We start from the raw sequence: 19,125 nt of genomic DNA, 5'->3' as shown, positions 1-19,125 counted from the left end.
TTATTGTTGTAAACCTGGGATCAGAATCCTGCCTTTAGCCCCACAGGGATCCGTGGGGTCCCCTGTGTAAAGAATTGAGCATTGACAAAATGTCTCTGGGGCACGTCATTTGCCCTTGGTGGGGCTGGGTTTTTCCCTGTAGGTGGTAGGGATACTGGAGGGGTGGTATCCCCAGAGCCCAACAATTGCTCAGAGGGCTGGTACTTGAACTTCAGAGGGAGGGTTTGACTGAACACAGCTGCCCCCACCTCCACCCCAGACCAGCAGAGACCTAGGAATGCCAGCCAACACACAGAGCAATTATACACTTAGAAACCCACAGTATGGTTCGGAAGCTCCGGGACACACCGACCCATCCATCAAGCCAGACCCATGCAGAGATGCCCATAATGCACTGAGGCAGAACACACAAGCCCAAACAGCTGGAGGTTGCACTTATCTGCAGAACACATGTGCTCTCATTTGCCCTTCTGCATACACTCCCATGCGTATCCTTACCCACACCCCTAGGCCTGTACACCAGCAAGTGACCCAGCCCCACTAGGGGGGGAAATCTACCAGTTCACTCATGTCACTAACACAGGCCCAGACACTCCTATGCACTCCCCCGAGTACAAACTCACACATGTCCAGACAGATAGCCCCTTGCCAATGACATCTTTCTCCCTTCTCAAGAGCTGGGGACTGACTCTCCCATTCCTCCTCAGCCCACACGGGAACCCTGGGGGAGAGAGGTCTGCGTGAGCTGTCGGCATACCCGGGCCAGGGTGAGGGGGCAGAGCCTGGACCCAGAGCAGGTGGCCCAGCAGCTGTGCCCAGGCTGGCTCTGCCAACTTGCTCACCCACTTGGACGAGCTGGAAGCCCCAGGGCAGCTTGCTACAATCCAGGGCTAGGCAGTCCAACAGGGGAGGCACCTCCCACTGGGGAATGGGGCGACAGAGGTCCTGCCTCAGGCTCTGGGCAAGTCTTTCCTCTAGGTCTCCCCTTCCCCGTCTTGGCAAAGATGAGGTGGCCCAGTGACCAGGTTCTCGGACTTCAATGGCCTGTGGAATACTCAACCGACAGGGGTACTTGGCAGGTTGATTTTTTTTTTTAACAACCTCCCCAGGTGACCCAGATGGCCCAAAGCCCAAGACCACTTGGAGAACCCTAGAGGTCTAGAGGATTTAATTTTATGACACCAGGGAGCAGGAAAATGGCTAGTGGTGGGAAAAGAATGGACTTTAAAGACACCGGAAAACACTCAGTTCAGGTTGGTAAAAGCGACAGTCCAGATGTGGCCTTCTAGTTCCCTCCCTCCCCCCAGCACCAGCTGTGAAAAGGGTCAGGGGTCACCGGCATCCCAAGGCCCTCCCCTCAGTCCAAGAAATCACTGCAACTTTACCGCAGTCTAAAGTATTTGTTTAATAACAACAACAACAACAACAACAAAAAAAAACCACCCCACAGAACTATTGTAAAACAATATTCTTGGTGATCATTGTAATATACAATACAAAGCAATTAATTTCCTCAGAAATCTGAGAAGCACCAAACGTGACCATTTTTTAAAATGTCTGCTTTTCAAAAAATAGAAACACACTGGGGGTCCCCCAAGTCTCTGGTGGCTGGTAGGTGCAGAGGGAGGGTCAGCCTGCCTGCTCTCCTCAGTCCCCTGGCCCTGGGCTGGATCCAGCAAGCGCCCCACAGTCGCTGATCTCAATCTTGTGCCTCCCCAGCTCTGGCAAAGGCGCTGTGCAGGATCAAAGAGCATGGATTCTTCTCGCCCCCCTGGAGGGCTGGGGTCCGCCAATCCAGGAGAGAGGCGCTTCAGCGACATAAGATGCGATCGTCCGCCGGGACACATGCCGCCTGTGAAAAAGAGGGAGAAGTGAGACAGTCGGAGGGGACAAGGCTGCAAGCCCTTCCCCAGCGGGCACTTTAAGGGAGCGTGTTTTCTGATCTCCGTGGCATAGCCAGGTGCCCGAAAGGATGGGGCCGACGTGGAGCCAAATACCCACCCCTCGCCTCTCTCTGGGCCTCAGTTTACCCTCCATAAAAAGAAAACGCTCGCGTTCTCCAGTTCGGATCTCACCTCGGCCGCCAGGGCGCTGATCTCGCCGTTGAGGGTGCTGAGCGGAGCCCGGGCAGGGAGACCCCGGCCTCCGGGGGTCCCGACTTGGGATTCTGAGTTCAGCTCCAACTCCAGGTCCCAGATGTAGTCGATGACGTGCTGGAGGATCTCCACCCGGCTCACCTTGCGGTTCTGGGGCAGGGTGGGCACCAGCTCCTTGAGGCGCGAGTAGCAGCCATTCATGTCGTAGAGCAGGACGTTCACCTGCTGCTCGTCGAGCAGGGCCGGCAGGCGCGCCCCAGCGCCCCCAGCGCAGCGCGAGATGGCCACGCTCTGCTCGGACAGACAGCGCACCACCTCGCCCGCGCCGCCCGCCGTCTTGCCGGCCTTCAGCGCGCAACTGGGGCCCGCGGCGGCCGCGGCACTGCCACTGGCGACCTTCATAATTCTGGCGTCGGAGTAAGAGGAGGGAGGCGAAGCGCACGGAGGAGGCGGACGCCACGCGAAAGCTAAGAGCGAGAAGTTGGGAAAAGACGGTTGTAGAAGGCGAGGGCTGAAGCCGGGAGCCGTCTTTATAGAGGCGCCGCGGCTCGCCCGCCCCGCATGCCCCCACCGCCAGAGGCGGGCTCAGAGGTTCAAAAGCAACCAATGGGCGGTCTAGAGGCGTGGCCTCCGGTGCCTCTGGGTCCCGCCTCCTGCTCCACTCGTGCACCCTCACGGCCTTGGAAAGGGAACCCAAGTCTCAGGAACAGAGAGTGTGAAGGCTCGGGGCGGGGTGGCTAGTGGAGGCGAGAGCTACTTTGGTCTTCTCGTAAAGGAAGCATTGCCGACAACAAAAAGACTTCAAGAATCACTTTTCTGAGGTTCATCTTCTCAACTCTCCAGCTCCATTTTACAGATGAGAGAAACTGAGGCCCGGATGGGGAAGCGGCTAGCTCTGGGTTATCTAGAGAGCCCAGGACTACAGTCCGGGCTTCTGGGAGCCTGACCTCCCGGCTCTTTGGACCGAAACTTAAAGCGGGCCCTCCTTTACACTCTGCCCCCCAGAGCTGGTCTCTCTTACCCAATTCCCAGAGAAAGTTGCTGGTTAATATTCCTAGAACCAGGGAGGCTTTACCCAGGCCCCTCGGGGTGGGAGCAACTTATTCGAAAAAGTCTTCCTCTGGGATTGGGGGCCCATCCTCTGGGACATGAACTGGATAGAAGGCGCCCAGAGGGGGGCTGCAAGGCCTGATTCTATCCTAAATTTGCATCCCCTGCAAAAATGCCCGAAATCTGCATCAACTAGTGATTTTAGAATTTTTCTCCCTTTTTTGGCTGTTTCCTGTCCCTCTCTCACCCCCTCCTCCTTCCAAAGACCTCCGATCAGGGTCTCCCTCCCACGGCGCGGCAGCTGCGGAGCTCGAGTGCTCCCCCCACCTCCCGGGCGGGTCTGTGTCAGCGTCTGAACAAGCGGCTCAGACCGTTAGACGCCAGGCCCGTGACGTCACCCATTCATAAAACCGGGACGGGCTGTCAGGCTGGCGCCGCGCGGGCGGTCGCCATGGAGACGGCAAACCCAGCTAGAGCGCTCCCCCACTGCGCCGCGCTCGGCCAGTCACCTGCGGACCTCTGGCGGGAAGCTGGGAATGCGCTCCTCGCGGGCGCGGTCGCTGGGCAAGGGTCACCTTACCTCCCCGGCTCCACACCTGGGACTCGCCCCCCAGGCTCACACCTCAGACCTCTGGGAAGTTTCTTCACCTCCTCCTCCGCACCCCTAGCTTCCCCCTCCCGCCGGGGGAGATTTGATCCCAACTCTGCAGCTGAGTGAAAAGTTAGTTGTCTCCGGCCCTTTCTGATTCCTAATAGAGTATTTGCCCGGTATTTGGATAATGACAGAAACGGCTTATTGAACTCTTAGTTCGTGCAAGGCCCTGTGTACTTCAGTGTGTGCAGCCTTTGCTTTTATCAACTTCTGTAATCCTGGCCACAACTCTAGAGGGATCTCTTTGGTTTCTTTATGCAAAGGAGGAAACTGAGGCTCAAAAAGCCTCCCAAGAACAATCGCTGTTGTAATGGCTGCATTATTATAACTGCGGCACTGTGGTGTAATGCGATTTCTTCCTGCCAGGGTAGGCAGTCTGGCTCCGGAGTCCTAGACTGTCCAGAAACGGGGGACATCGAAGTTTAGAATATCCACCCAAGGGCACACAGCTTTAGCAGGACTAAAATACTGTACCCACCAAGGAGAGAGTCGGTATTATGTTTATGGCCCCTCCTCCTCCTCCCCACCCCCCAGCAATTAATTCACTGGGTATAGCAGGTTTCCTTTTCCCACAGAAGTCTGGGGGAGGGGCCAGTGAACCTGGCTTCTGCCTCCACATGGGGGACCCAGGAAAACTGATCAGTGAGACCAGCTTCAAAGGAGAGAGACATTACTAATTAATTAATCAGATTCCTCATCCCCTTTACCACACCCCCCAAACTCTCCAAACTGCCTAAGCCTTGTTTAGCAATCTTCTGATGACTGAAGGGAACATTTTGCTGTGCAAAACAATTGCTAAAGACTTGGAAAGACAATGACCAGCCAGAGGAAATTAGAGTATTAATTCATTACCCAGTGTTTATTAATTGACCCAGCAATTCTACTTGCAGGCATCAATTCCAGAGAAACCTACACACACAGACACAAAGATGTCTGCCCAAGGATGTTCACTGAGGTGCTGTTTTCAAGAGGGGAGGTTGAAGTAACCTAAATGTCCATCAACAGGGGTATTACATCAATGCTGTGGAAGGTCTGTGCAGCAGGTGGGAAGTGGGGCTGAGAGATATCTAGATTCCACTGTTGGAGGTGAGACCAAGTATTAGACTGGGGGTCAAGGTAGAACCTCTTACATGTGAAAAAGCAAACATACTGCTCCCAAGTGCAAGCATATCTGGAAATGAATTTTTTAATTTAAAAAAATTTTTTTGAGAAATTAATTTTTTAAAAACAGGCAATCAAGCTGTGGGAAAAATTTCAAACACAGTACTATGTAATGTCTCCTATATGAAGTTCTAGAACAGGCACAACTAATCTTTGGTGAAAGAAATCAGAATGGTGGTTGCTTCTGGGGGTGGAGGGTGGGAGTTGCCACAGAAGGGGTGTGAGGGAACTTTCTAGAATGATGAAAATGTTCTATATGATGATGAGGCTAGTGGTACACAGTGCATGAATTACTCAAAACACACTGGATTGTATACGTTTGTGCATTTCATAGAATTTAAATTTCAGGGGCACCTGGGTGGCTCAGTGGGTTAAAGCCTCTGCCTTGGGCTCAGGTCATGATCTCAGGGTGCTGGGATGGAGTCCCGCATCTGGCTCTTTGCTGGGTGGGGAGCCTGCTTCCCCCTCTCTCTCTGCCTGCCTCTCTGCCTACCTGTGATCTCTGTCTGTCAAATAAATAATTAAAAAAACAAAAAGAATTTAAATTTCACCTCAACAGGGCCCCCCTGGCTGGCTTAGTCAGTGGAGCATGAGACTCTTAATCTAAGGATTGTGAGTTCAAACACCAAATTGGGGGTAGAGATTACTTTTAAAAAATTAAAATAGGGGCACCTGAGTGGCTCAGTGGTTTAGGCCTTTGCCTTCGGCTCAGGCCATTATCTCAGGGTCCTTGGATGGAGGCTCTCTGCTCCATGGGGAGCCTCCCACGCACCACCTGCTGCCCATCTCTCTTCCTGCCTCTCTGCTTACTTGTGATCTCTGTCTGGCAAATAAATAAATAAAAACATAAATAAATAAATAAATTTTATTCGACGGAAAAAAAAAAGATGAACAAACATAAAACTTGATGTCCCTCAGTGAAGACTGAGGGAAGGAGAACAATATAAAGACCTTCACTCTTATTCACATAGACATTTCATTCTTATATTTTTTTCCTGAGACAGTGTTATTGAAGTGTAATTGATGCACATTAACTGCATATATTTAAGGTGTACATTTTGATAACTTTTGACATGCATATATACCCATGAACCATCACCACAATTGAGAATATTAACATATACTTCCTCAGCTTTATTTATTTTTTTTAAAAGGTTTTATTTATTTATTTGACAGAGAGAAATCACAAGTAGATGGAGAGGCAGGCAGAGAGAGAGAGAGGGAAGCAGGCTCCCCACTGAGCAGAGAGCCGGATGCGGGACTCAATCCCAGGACCCTGAGATCATGACCTGAGCCGAAGGCAGCGGCTTAACCCACTGAGCCACCCAGGTGCCCCTACTTCCTCAGCTTTAAAAGCTTTCCTCTGGGGGCGGCTGGGTGGCTCAGTGGGTTAAAGCCTCTGCTTTTGGCTCAGATCACGATCCCAGCGTCCTGGGATGGAGCCCCACATCACATCTGGCCCTCTGCTTAGCAGGGAGCCCGCTTCCTCCTCTCTCTCTGCCTCTCTGCCTACTTATGATCTCTGTCAAATAAATAAAATCTTTAAAAAAATAAAAAATAAAAGCTTTCCTCTGTCTCTCCTAATGCCTCCCTGCCTCCTGCTTCCACCCAGTGTCCACACAACCATTCATCTTTCTCTATAGATTAGTTTGCATTTTCTAGAATTGTATATGATTGGAATAGAGTATTTACTATATATATATTTTTTTTTCTTTCCTATCAAAAAATAGCTTTTCAGCCTAGTTTCTTTCTTTCTTTTTTTTTTACTTTTTTTTTTTTTTTTAATTTGACAGAGAGACATCACAAGTAGGCAGAGAGGCAGGCAGAGGGGTAGGGGGAAGCAGGCTCCCCTCAGAGCGGAGAACCTGATGTGGGGCTTGATCCCAGGACACTGAACTGAAGGCAGAGGCTTAGCTCGCCGTGATTGTATAGTGGTTAGTACTCTGTGTTGTGAAGGCAGAGGCTTAACCCACTGAGCCACCCAGGCGCCCCTCAGCCTAGTTTCTTTAACTCCACATAATTATTTTGAGATCCATCTGTGTCCATTCCTTGTTATTGCTGAGTAGTAGTGGTATATGGATATGCCAGGGTTTGCTTATCCACTCACTTGTCCAGGACGTTTGGGTTGTTTGTGGTTTGAGGATAGGACAAATAAAACTGCTATCATCATTTGTGAACAAGTGTTTCTGTGAATCTATGCTTCTCTTTCTCTTCCGCAAATACTTAGTAGTGAAATGACTGGGTCACAAACTATTTATGTAACTTTTTTTTTTTAAGATTTATTTATTTGACAGAGAGAAATCACAAGTAGTCGGAGAGGCAGGCAGAGAGAGAGAGAGAGGGAAGCAGGCTCCCTGCTGAGCAGAGAGCCCGATGCGGGACTCGATCCCAGGACCCTGAGATCATGACCCGAGCCGAAGGCAGCAGCTTAACCCACTGAGCCACCCAGGCACCCTTTATGTAACTTTATAAGAAAACGCTAACTTGTTTTCCCAAGTGGGTATTCCATGTACATTTCTCTCTCCCTTTTTTTTTTTTTTTTTTTAAGATTTTACTTATTTATTTGTCCGGGTGAAAGAGAGAGCACAAGCAGGAGGGGGGAGAAGCAAGCTCCCCACTGAGCAGGGAGCCCGATGTGGGACTCGATCCCAGGACCGTGGAATCATGCCCTGAGCCAATGTCAGATGCCAGCTGACTGAGCCACCCAGGAGTCTCTCCATGTCCACTCCAATCAGCAACACTGAGGGTCCAGTTCCTCCACAGCCTCTCGAAGTGTTGGTATGATCAGTCTTTTTCGGCCATTCTGATAGAAGGGTTAAGGTATCACACTGCGGCTTTAATCTGCATTTCCCTAAAGACTAAAGATGTTGATCATCTTTTCGTGTGTTTATATGTCACCCATACATCATCGTCTTAGGTGAAGGGTCATTCACTTGTTCCTTAAAAAAAAATTAGGTAATTGTAGACTCACATGTCGTCACAAGAAATAACACAGAGAGATCCCTTATAGCCTTCACCCAGTTTCCCTGAGGTAGCATCTGGCAATACAATACCCCAGCTGCATTTCTCCAGCTTTACGCGCACTTGCTTGTGTGCGTGTGTTTAGTTCTATGCGATGTTATCCCACATGCAGATCCACACGACCACTGCCATAATGAAGACCCAGAATGGTTCCATCACAGAGGTCCCCCGTGCTACCTGTCAATCTTTTGGCCATTTCTTTTCATTTGTTTGTCTTCTTCTTATTGAGTCATAAGAGTTCTTTATATATTTCGGACACAAATCCCCAGACATATGATTTGCAACTATTTCCTGTGTCTGTTCTTTGCATCCTCTTTACAGTATCTTTTGAAGAACAGAAGTTTTAAATTTTGTTGAAATCCAGTGTATCAATTTTTTTTTAATTTTATAGATCACACTTTTCTTATCATATCTAAGAAATCTCTGCCTCATTCAAGATCACAAAGATTTTCTCCTCCTATATTTTCTAGATGTTTCATAGTGTTAGGTTTTACATTTCAGTCTGTGATCCATTACACATGGTTACTTCCTGAATATATATATGTGTGTGTGTATTTAAATTTTATTTATTTGAGAGAGAGAGAGAGAGCAAGCAGGAACAGTGGAAAGGGGCAGAGAGAGGGATAAGCAGACTCCCCGCTGAGCAGGGAGCCTAATGTGGAGCTCGATCCCAGGACCCAGGGATCATGACCTGAGCCTAAGGCAGAAAGTTAACCAACTGAGCCACCAAGGTGCCCCTCTTGAATATATTTTTATACAAAGATGTATTCATGTACTACTTTGTGTCATAAAAAGTCAGCTCCAAATGTTTAGTGTACCTCCCTCTGGCCTGACTCCTAGTCAGGTTGAGATTGAATGTCAATGACACTCTGCAGACAAACAGAAGAGAAAGTCAAGGGACAGTTAGGACCCCCAATAGTTAAGTGTACTTAACAGTCACAAACACCCACCTCCTGCAGGTCCTGTGCTGGCCTCGGGGCCATAGAAAGGAATTATTCTCACATTGAGACTATATTGAGAAATTTCCCACTAGGTGCCTTAGAAACACAAAGAAAGGAAGACATCTATCTTGGAGGAAATCAGAATGGCTTCCTAGAGGAGGTGACTTATCCTCTGGGCATTCTATGTAGGAAAGGCACAAGAAGAAATGGCCTGAATGAAGACAGGTGGGGCCACTGGTGTCTGGACAAACTTTGAGAATTTGAAGAGAAATAGCTGACTGTGGAAAATTGGAAAGGGCTAGAGTTCATGGTCCGACAGCTCAGGCTTCAAATCCTTATTATACTGTATCTGAAGGAACACCCTTCACCTCTCTGAGCCCCTGCTTCCCCACTGGCAAAATGACAGAAGTCCCCACTTCCCTAGGTTACTGTGGGGAGTCATTGAGATTAGGCTGGCAAAGTGCCTGCCACGGTCTTGGTACATAGTAGATGCTCACTAAACAGTGGATGGGCATAGCAACTGGCCAATTCCAGGCCAGACCGCTGGGACCCATTGGGTTACTTCCAGGAGTTTTTAGGGAACTCTGTGGGTTTTGAGGGAGCTCTGTGAGATGGGCTTCCAGATCCTCTGAAATGTTCTCTTCTCTGTGCTTGCTTCAGGCTTCCCAACTGAAATAGTTAGACCCTCCTATACTCAAACCCGTCCCAGGCACACGGGGGAAAGTTGGCTTCATTCCTTTCCAGAAAATGTTTGGTACTCCCAGACATCGGTTATCATCTCTTACATTTTTAAGGCCTGACAAGGAGTTTGAATAAAGACTGTCTGTTTATCTGGTTGCCAAATGGGCATTTTGCGTGCCCTCTCCCTCAGGGTGTGCCCTGAGCGGAGGGGGGGGGGTGGATGTGGGTGGGGGGGCAGTCTTCTCCTGGTCCTACATACCAGGTCAGCTGAGGAAAACAGACTCCTCTTTCAGTGGCCAGGAAATTTGAAGGACTCATTAAAAGAACCCTCGTGGTCCCAGCCCAGGGTTCGTGCCTGGGGTCTCTTTGGAAGCCCTTCACACATCCTTGGCACCGTCTGATTTCCCCAGCTCCTCCCTGGGGCTGGCAGTGGCTGTATTACTATCACGTGCCATTTCACAGATGAGAATACTGGGACCAGAGAGGAAGAGGGACCACGGCCCCTTTATACCTTCAAATCCTGGCTCCTCTACCAGGAGCCAGCTGTACCTGTTTCCTCATCTGTGAAGTGGAGATAATGCTTAGCCCTTTTGGTACCGTGGCTGGGGGAGTGAATAAGCTATGCCAAGAGGTGACATTATTTCTCTGTCTCCACATCTCCCTTTCTGCCTTCAAGTACCCTCCTGTGGCCTCCAGGGCTCAGGGACTCCCATTTTTTAAGTGCTCATACTGCATCAGGCATGGTTACAAGTTTTAACCAAAGACAGTGAGCTCAGGAGGGGCAGGGACCACACAGTCCTCTTCCCCGCTGTAATCCGGGGCTCAGTGCAGTGTCTGGCACCCAGGAGACACCCAGGGAATATTTATCCAACAAAGAAAAACAACCCATGACCTAAGGAGTAATGTTATGTTCCCTTTCCCACTGAGGCCACTGAGGCCCAGAGAAGTTGAGTGATTTGCTGCAGATCACACAGCTGGGATGTGGCATTGAATCTAGGGGGTCTGGCTCCCCGGGGCAGTGGCTGTGTGGGGCTAAGGGACTTGCGTGCATGCGTGTCTCCACTGCAGAGTGCATCCTTTTTGATGCGGGTTCATGTCCGGCCTGTTCACCACTGCCCCTCCCGAGTCTTGGCCTTGTAGGCTCCAGGGCGGGCCTGCCTGGGCCACGTGACCCGCTCTGTCCCTGGCCCGGCAGCTGTTCCCCAGATGTGCCCACAGCATGGTCTTCCAGCCGCCAGGCCGGCGCCTCTGGGCTGGGACTGCTGGAGCTGCGGGGGAGAGACCTTTGGCTCTGACTATCCCTGCCCCCTCCCTTGTAACAGGAGACGACAAGGCCCCCCTCTCCCCCCAAAACACAAACACACTCTACCCCCAGAACCCTGTCTCTGCCAACACTGCCTCTCTGCCCATCACACTGAGAATAAAATCCAAACCCCTCCCAGCCTGCCGCCCCGGCCCACAGCTACAGACCTCACCACTTGCCCTGCCCTTTCTCTCCCAGGCCACGGGTCTCCTTTCCTACAGGACCAGGAGCAGATCCTACCTTAGGGCGCCTCTGCCCTTGTTGTTGCCTCTCCCTAGAACACTCATCCCTATTGTCATAAGACTTCTTCAAGTCTCAGGTTAAATGCCACCTCCTCAGAGGCCTTCCTAGAACCTGCCTTGGGTATTCACTTTCATGCACATTTTCCTGGTCTTAATTATTCATAGAATTTATCTCCACCTGAAATGATGGATGTTTTCTTGGGCATTGTTCATCTTCCTCCACCCCACGCTCTCCCTGGGCTGTGAGCTCTAGGAAGGCAGGAACTGTGGCTCCTTTGGTCACTGCTATGTCCCTGGAGCGAAGCACAGGACCTAGCCCAGAGAGGGTAAGGGACTTGCTCAAAATCACACAGCACAGGAGGTGCCCAGCTGGCTCAGTTGGTAGAGCATGCAATTCTTGATCTCAGGGTTGTGAATTTGAGACCCGCGTTGGGCAGAGAGACCACTTAAAAAACAAAAAAAGAAAAACAGTTGTTGTGAAATTGCATTAATTATCAGTGATGTCAAAGTCACACAGCATGGTACCTAGAAGAGAGTAATATTTAGAGTAACATCTGTTGAATCAATGAATTAGTACCGTATGGCCCTCGGTCTCCTCATGTACAAAATGGGGACAACATTTCAACTTAACCTACGGTTATGACACTGCGTCAGTCCCCGGCACATGGTAAGTACTCAGAAATGGGAACTGGAACACAGATGTGTGTTTTTCCAGGGGTTTCATTTCTTTGTCCCCCAAACCCCACGGGGCCCTGGATGGGCACATGAGGGTGTGGAAGCTTCAAGTTCTCTGTCCTTAACAGCTGTGAACCCTCTCCCAAACCCCTTTCTCATGCTGGACCTCAGTTTCCCCATCTGCAGCTAACCCTCCTTCCCAGGGGTTCTTTGCTGGACTCCCGGGTCATTTCAGGGAGGACAGGGGTCCAGGCTCAGGTCCACCTTTTGCCTCTCATCCTGTTTTCCAAAGAGGCCCCAGAACAATGGCCAGGGAGGCTGGAGCCCGCCAGTCTGGGCCCCTCCCTGGGTCCCCTGCAGATGGAGGGGGGTGGGGACTTCCTGTGGCCTGACAAAGGACCACTGCTGTCCTGGGGTCTCAGGGGCTAAGAGGAAGGGCAGTCAGGGCCCAGGGATCTCCCATCTCAGGTCACTCAGCACAGTCCTGACCTGCGGGGCTGCACAAACACAAGCTGCCCACACCCACAGAGCGACACAGAGGGGCACTTCTACGCAGCCTACAGAGCGCATGTGCGCAAACCGCCAAGTCCACGGACAGCCACACCTCCCTACACACACCCACCACAGCAGCCCTTTGACGCACACGACGCAGCTACGCACCGTGCGTACAAGCAGCACGCTGACGTCACAGCGCACTATCCAAGGCTATACCACCAAGACACCCATGAATGTACAGGGACCAAGGAGGCAACACATCACAACGCCCTAAGATCACACCTGACAGAGCCAGGCTAAGGCAGCACACCACTATGACACCCTCCACGTACACGGCACACAGATGCACATATCCTGCTCGGTTTCGCCAAACACAACACACGCTCGCACCAAGGTGCTGACAAGCCGTGCCCGCGTCCTTGCAGAAGACAGCCCAAGGCAAATCGACAGAGCAGCGTCTGCAGCACACAGCAGACCCACGCCCACCTTCCCCAGTTCAAGTTCCCATACTGCCTTCTCCCACCTTAGGCTTCTTAGGTATAGACATTGCCTCCCCCAACACACACACACACACACACACACACACAAATTCAGAATCCTGCAGAAACCCCGAGGACACACACCACACACCACTTGACCATATGCATCCAGACCCCAGGAACTCAGGCCAGACAATGCAGACCTGAGCCTTGTCCAGGCCAGAGGTGTAGGACCTGCAAGCCACAGGCTAACGCCACGCCACTAGCCAGACTACCACGCCACCAGCCAAAAGTGCCCCAAGTTGGGGCCCTGCCCCTGCCACGAGGCTCATGCAGGGCTAGAAGTGGAATCGGGGAGACTGGGTAGGAGGACTGGGAGCGGTTTCAGTGGCTTCCCCCCATGACCTCCCTGGGAGAGAGGATGGACAGGAGGCCCCAGAGGGCCCCTCCCAGAAGTAACATCTCTCCTACCTCTCCTGCCTGGTGCCCGGCCAAGCCTGCCCCTGACTCACCTGCCTTCCACGCATCAGGCTCCTCCTCCTGCCAGAGGGCCCGGAACCTGGAACCTGGGGAGGGTGTGCCTCTCAGGACCAGCCCTGTTCCCTGCTGGCCCAGAAGAGCCTGGAGCAGTCCCCACCCTTTTAGCTCACCCCAACCCTAAGTACCCTGTCACTAGGGGGTGGCACCTCCAGCTGCGCCCTTGCCTCAGGTCGCAGGAGTGCCTATACTCCTCAAATACTATGACTCATGATGATAGCTCAAGTCTTTAAAAAGGCTTATTACTTTTTGCTGATGAAAAAGCAGAACTTTCTGGTTGAAAGGAAGTGACGTTTCAGAAACACGTAAGGAAGAAAGGGACCCTTTCCTAGAAGACTGCAGTGTGGGGTCTCTCAGAGAGCCAAAGAGCCCAGGGTGACATTCTGCCACCGCTGCTGAGCTGTGAGACCACAAGTCACTTCTTGTCCTCCTGTCTCAGGGTCCCCATCTGTGACCATGAGGGTGGTATGGGTTCCCGTATCTATGAGGCTTAAATAAGTTAAGTCATGTCAAGAGCTCAGAACAGTCCTTGGCAAAGTCCACGTTCAATAGATTCTGGTCATGATTATTGCCCTACCCACCCCCCTTTTTAAAGTAGGCTCCTGGCCCAACATGGGGCTTGAACTCATGACCCTGAGATTAAGCGTCACAGGCTCCACCAACTCTGGTTGTTATTAGTGCGGTGACTCTTCCACCTCTCCTCCAGGTAACCCCTGTTAAGCAACTAGGTATATGCTCCACCACAGAATTACAAAACTTAAGGACCATTAAGTGCCAACCATTCATTCCATAAACCATTAGCGCGCACTACTCTGTGCTAGGCATAACAGTGAAAGAACAAGATGTGGGTTCATGCTTTTCAGGGAGCTGTGTTCATTTGGGAGTGACCGAGTGGAAGTGAACAGTGCTGGCCAGGTGGTTCATTCCTGGCTGCTGTGTCCACACGCTGAGGACCCGGTTGCCACCGAAATATGAGCTGTTGCCGCCCCAAGGGGGTGCTTTGTAGGACTTAGAGAAGCTCTTTATTTTGAGATGATGAAGCCTTCCTGAGGACACGTTCTGTAACCCCTTCACCCCTTTGTGCTCCACAAAACAGGCAGCCTGCCTAGTGGCCCTGCAAACCTGGGCCTGCCTGGGGAGTTCCCAGTCTGGCGGGGGAGCAGGTCTCTTGCCAATGCTCAGTGCCCTGATGGGGTTGCACAAGGAGCTGGGAAAGCATGGCCCAGGAGGGACCTCAGATCGCCAAGAGAGGTCAGGGAGGGCCTTCTTGGAGGAGGAGGCGATAGCCCTGTCCGGCTGAGAAGAAAAAAGGGGAGAAAGGGCTAGGCAGATGCCCCTGAATCCTAGCATTTGCACATCTGGGATGCACAAGGGACCCAGCTGCCACATCAAACTGCAAAAGCCTGGAAGTCTGATAATATGCAATGTGGTAAGGATGTGGGAAAACTACCCTCATCCCCTACGGGTGAGTGTGTAAACTGGTATGATCACTTCCGAGCTCAATTTGGCAATATTGAGTAAAAGTGAACATTGGAGTACCCTCTGACCCAGCAGTTCACTCCCACGGACATTCCCCTCGAAGTCCTGCACACAAGACACCAAAGACATGGGCATGACCATGGCTGCTGTGCCCAAAGCAGCAGCAAATGGAAAACTCTCTACGTGTACCCCCCACAGAATGGCCAAAGAAAACAGGGGTGCCTCCACCGACAGACAGCAGTTCATGGGAATGAATGATCACCATGTGTATTCTGCTGGATACACGCAAAATCTGATGTTGCTTATGGAACCTGCAGAATGATTCTTTAAAAAGCATAAACACAAGGGCACTTGGGTGGCTCAGTCAGTTAAGCGGTTAAGCAGCTTCCTTCCGCTCGGGTCATGATCCAATCCTAGGGTCCTGGGATGGAGCCCTGGAGAGCCCCCACCCCCACCCAAGGCTCTCTGCTCAGTGAGAAGCCTGCTTCTACCTCTCCCTACCGCTCTGCCTGCTTGTGCTATCTATCTCTCTGTCGAATAAATAAAATCTTAAAATTAAAAAAAAAAAGCATAAACAGAAATACACACAAGCAATGCTACCACATTTATGTGTAGTAGAAGTATGAGGAAACGTGTCCTGTCATGGTGCCAGTTGGGGAGGAGGTGGCAAAAAGTCTCGGAGAAAGGGTCAGGGGCCCTGGTTACAAGGTCAGCGCCATCTCCAGAGTTTTATTTTTTTTAACGAAGATGACAGGGGACCAAATACAGCGAATGCCCACAATCGCTAGCTCTGGGCGGTGGGAACCAGGGGTTAGGAACACAAATCGCTGTTATCGGTAATTTTTACATTTCGCAAAACAAATTAGACGAGCAACGAGAGACAGGGGCATCTCCCGGCAGCGGGGCCCCGCAGATGCGGACCTGGGGGCTGGAGGCGGAGGGGTGCGCAAGAGCACCGGGACCGGCGGGTGCGGACTGCAGAGGTGGTGGGGGCGGGAGGCAGGCAGGTCTGCCGGTGGGCCGGGCGGGAAGAGCAGGAGGCGGTGGGGGGGGGCGGGGAGAGCCGGCGGCCGCCCTTTGGACTGGCAGCCTGGGGCGGGGACGGCGGGCCCAGCCGGGCAGGAGAGGCTTTGTTCGGGGCGCGCACCCGCCTGAAAGGCATTCTTGGGCACGGCGCCCCGCCCCTTGGGGACGCCTGGCGGCTGGATCTGCCGCGCGGGGCAGATGGGCCGCCCGGCTTCCCGCGCTCGACCCGTGGGAACCGAGCCTAGCGGGCGGGGGCGGGGGCTTCGGGAACCGCCCCGGGGGGAGGGGGCGCGTGCAGACGGGGCGGGGGCCGTGGGCGCCGGCAGATGGGTGGGAGGCCGGCCTGGGGCCCGGCGACAAAGGCTCGGGGCAGATGTTCGCGGCCAGATGTTCGCGGGATGGGGGGAGCCTGGGAAAACCCAGCTTGCTCTCCCGCCGCCCTCCCCCTGCGGCGGCCGAGGGCGTGCGGCGAGCAAGGTGCGGCTGGGGTGTCCACCGCCGGGGAACGACCGGGAAGGGGGAGACGAGGCGGGGTCTGAGGGCTTCTCTGGGGCAAGTTGTGTACCTCTCGGCCCGCCCCCACCCGTCCCACTTTCGGGCTGTAAAGTACGGGAGAGCAATCTGGGCGGAGCTCCCTGTCCCCTGCCCTCCCCCCGCCAGCCTCCGGTATTCGTGCGGCAGCCGGCAGGTGGATAGGTGGGCGTGTCAGTGCGCACCCCCGGAGGTACACCGCCGCCGCCGCCGTCATCATAGCACCAATACTGGCGGACATTTACTAAGCATTTATCGAGCTTTAAGTAATTTCCTTATTTAAGTTGTCACAGCCTCCTCTCCCCCCGCCCCACCCCACTCTGCGCAGAAGTTGCGCTAAGTACCGCTTCCAGTTGAGGAAGGAAGAGCCTGGCGGGTCTGAAGTACATAAGGGACTCGGGGAAGGTCGGGGAAGGTGACGACAATTTAGTGGCAGGGCTAGGGTTGGGGTTCAGGATTCTCATAGCGTGTGGGTTCCTGAATACCGCACCTGTTTTCTCTTCCTGTGGGCTAAGTGCTTTAGGAACCTTCTTTTACTTCATCGACCAGTATCTGTGGAGCGCCTGTCTCGCACCGGGCTCTTGGCACGAACACAGCAGGCAGGAGTCCCTGTCCTGGGGAGTTTGTGTTTGGGAGAGGGAGGCACACAATGGACAGGGTCAGTGCAATATATATTATCCTAAAGGGTGATAAATATTATGTAGAAAAAATAAGTCAAGAAAGGATGGGCTAGGGAAGCTGGGATTTGGCAGGGAATGGGGGGGGGGGTGTCAGCAAAGTCCTCTCTGAGAAGGTGATATTTCAGTGAAGAACTTGTTTTCTCACATCCTTCTGCTATCAAGGGAAAAACATTCCATGCAGAAGTCACAACCAGTGCAAAGGTCCTGAGGCTAAGACTAGGTGTTGAGCCTGGTGTGCTCAACAAGCCAGTGTGACTTTAGCCTGCGGAGCAAGGAGGAGGGTGCTAGGAAGTGAAGTCAGGGAGATATGGGGGAGGGGGGGTTGGGCATAGCTGCTGTCATGTAGACTACAGTGAGGACCCCTGTTTACTCTCGGTGAGGCAGGAGCCATGGGAAGGTTTTTTTTGTTTTTTTTGTTTTTTGTTTTAAGATTTTATTTATTTATTTGACAGAGAGAGAGATCACAAATAGGCAGAGAGACAGACAGAGAGAGAGATGAGGAGAAGCAGGCTCCCTGCTGAGCAGAGAGCCCCATGCGGGACTCGATCCCAGGCCCCTGGGATCATGACCCTAGCTGAAGGCAGAGGCTTAACCCACTGAGCCACCCAGGCGCCCCTTTTTGTTTTGTTTTAAAGATTTTATTTATTTATTTGACAGAGAGAGAGACACAGTGAGAGAGGGAACAGAAGCAGGGGGAGTGGGAGAGGGAGAAGCAGGCTTCCCAACAAGCAGAGATCCAGATGTGGGGTTCCATCCTAGGATTCTGGATCATGACCTGAGCCGAAGGCAGATACCCAATGACTGAACCACCCAGGCACCCCATATGGAAAGGTTCTGAGCAGAGAGGACTGAACTGACTCTGCGGAATCTCAACAACTCTGTTGCTACCTCTGCCAGTTTACTGCCCCCCTGTGTGAGGCGTGGCTCTGCCCACCCAGGCATTATGTTTCTCCATTTGAATAATGACAGCCCTTGGTTTAGATTAGAGTTTGCTTCTGGGTAGGTTTCAAAGGTGGGTGAGTTTGGTGCTTTTTTTTTTTTTTCTTTTTTTATTTTTTTTGGTGGTGGTGGTGGAGGGAAGGATCCACAGCTTCTAACACATTACCAAAGGGGTCTGGGAGGGATGTATAAAGTGTTCACAGCAGATTTGTTCATAAGAGCAACCAATTGGAAACGATTTAAGTGTTCATCAAAAGGAGAATGGTTAAATAAACTATGAAATACCATGTGGCCCCAGGAAATCATGAGACAGCACTTTCACTTTCAGGAATTTATACTAAGGACACACTCTGATGTGGGAAATGATGTACCTACAGGAAGAACAGACAATTGGAAAAAACCCATATGCTCATCACTAGGGGACTACTTGAATGAAGAATGTTCTCTTCATATAATGGACTGCAAGCTGCTGTAAAAGAGAAGAAACCGCCTGCTATCCGCATTTGCTAAGATCTCCAAGGTACATTGTTAAGTGGAAATAAACCCCACATGAAGTGAGTTACACGGTATGCGTAGACTGTCACCACTTACATTTTATTTATTTATTTATTAAAATATTTTATTTATTTGGCAGAGAGAGAGAGAAAGATCACAAGTAGGCAGAGAGGCAGGCAGAGAGAGAGGGGGAAGCAGGCTCCCCGCTGAGCAGAGAGCCCAATGCAGGGCTGGATCCCAGGACCCTGGAATCATGACCTGAGCCAAGCCACTGAGCCACCCAGGCGCCCCACTACTTACATTTTAAAAAGAAAAAAAAAATTTTTTTTAATTCAAAGAAGGGCACCTGGGTGGCTCAGTCGGTTGAGCAGTTAAATGTCTGCCTTCTGTTCAAGTCATGATCCTGGGGTTCTGGGGTTGAGTGAGCCACATATCAGGCTCCCTGCTCAGGGGGGAGTCAGCTTGTCTCTCTCCCTCTGCCTCTTGCCTTGCTTGTGTGGTCTCTCTCTCAAACAAATGAATAAAATCTTTAAAAAAAATGAATTAATTAAAAGACAAAAAAGAAAAGAGAAGAAACAAGATCATACACCTGTTTCGAGTTTGCTTATATCTCACTTTGAGACTGATCACCGTCTTTGCCTC

At 51.7% G+C, this 19,125-nt stretch overlaps 1 protein-coding gene across 1 annotated transcript; it reads right to left on the bottom strand.

Moving 5' to 3' along the window:
* Positions 1-1,385: 1,385 nt before the first annotated feature.
* ID1 (inhibitor of DNA binding 1, HLH protein) lies at positions 1,386-2,615 on the bottom strand. Its single transcript, XM_004746688.3, has 2 exons — positions 2,076-2,615; positions 1,386-1,852 (listed from the first exon to the last, which is right to left on the bottom strand). The coding sequence occupies exons 1-2, from the start codon at positions 2,496-2,498 to the stop codon at positions 1,811-1,813; spliced, it is 465 nt and encodes a 154-aa protein (XP_004746745.1). The 5' UTR covers positions 2,499-2,615; the 3' UTR covers positions 1,386-1,810.
* Between the last annotated feature and the right edge of the window lie 16,510 nt (positions 2,616-19,125).

The sequence above is a fragment of the Mustela putorius genome, unplaced genomic scaffold, assembly GCF_011764305.1.
Source record: "Mustela putorius furo isolate JIRA1106 unplaced genomic scaffold, ASM1176430v1.1 tig00000743_pilon_pilon_pilon, whole genome shotgun sequence".
NCBI lineage: Eukaryota > Metazoa > Chordata > Mammalia > Carnivora > Mustelidae > Mustela > Mustela putorius.
This window is presented reverse-complemented; position numbering and strand designations above follow the sequence as displayed.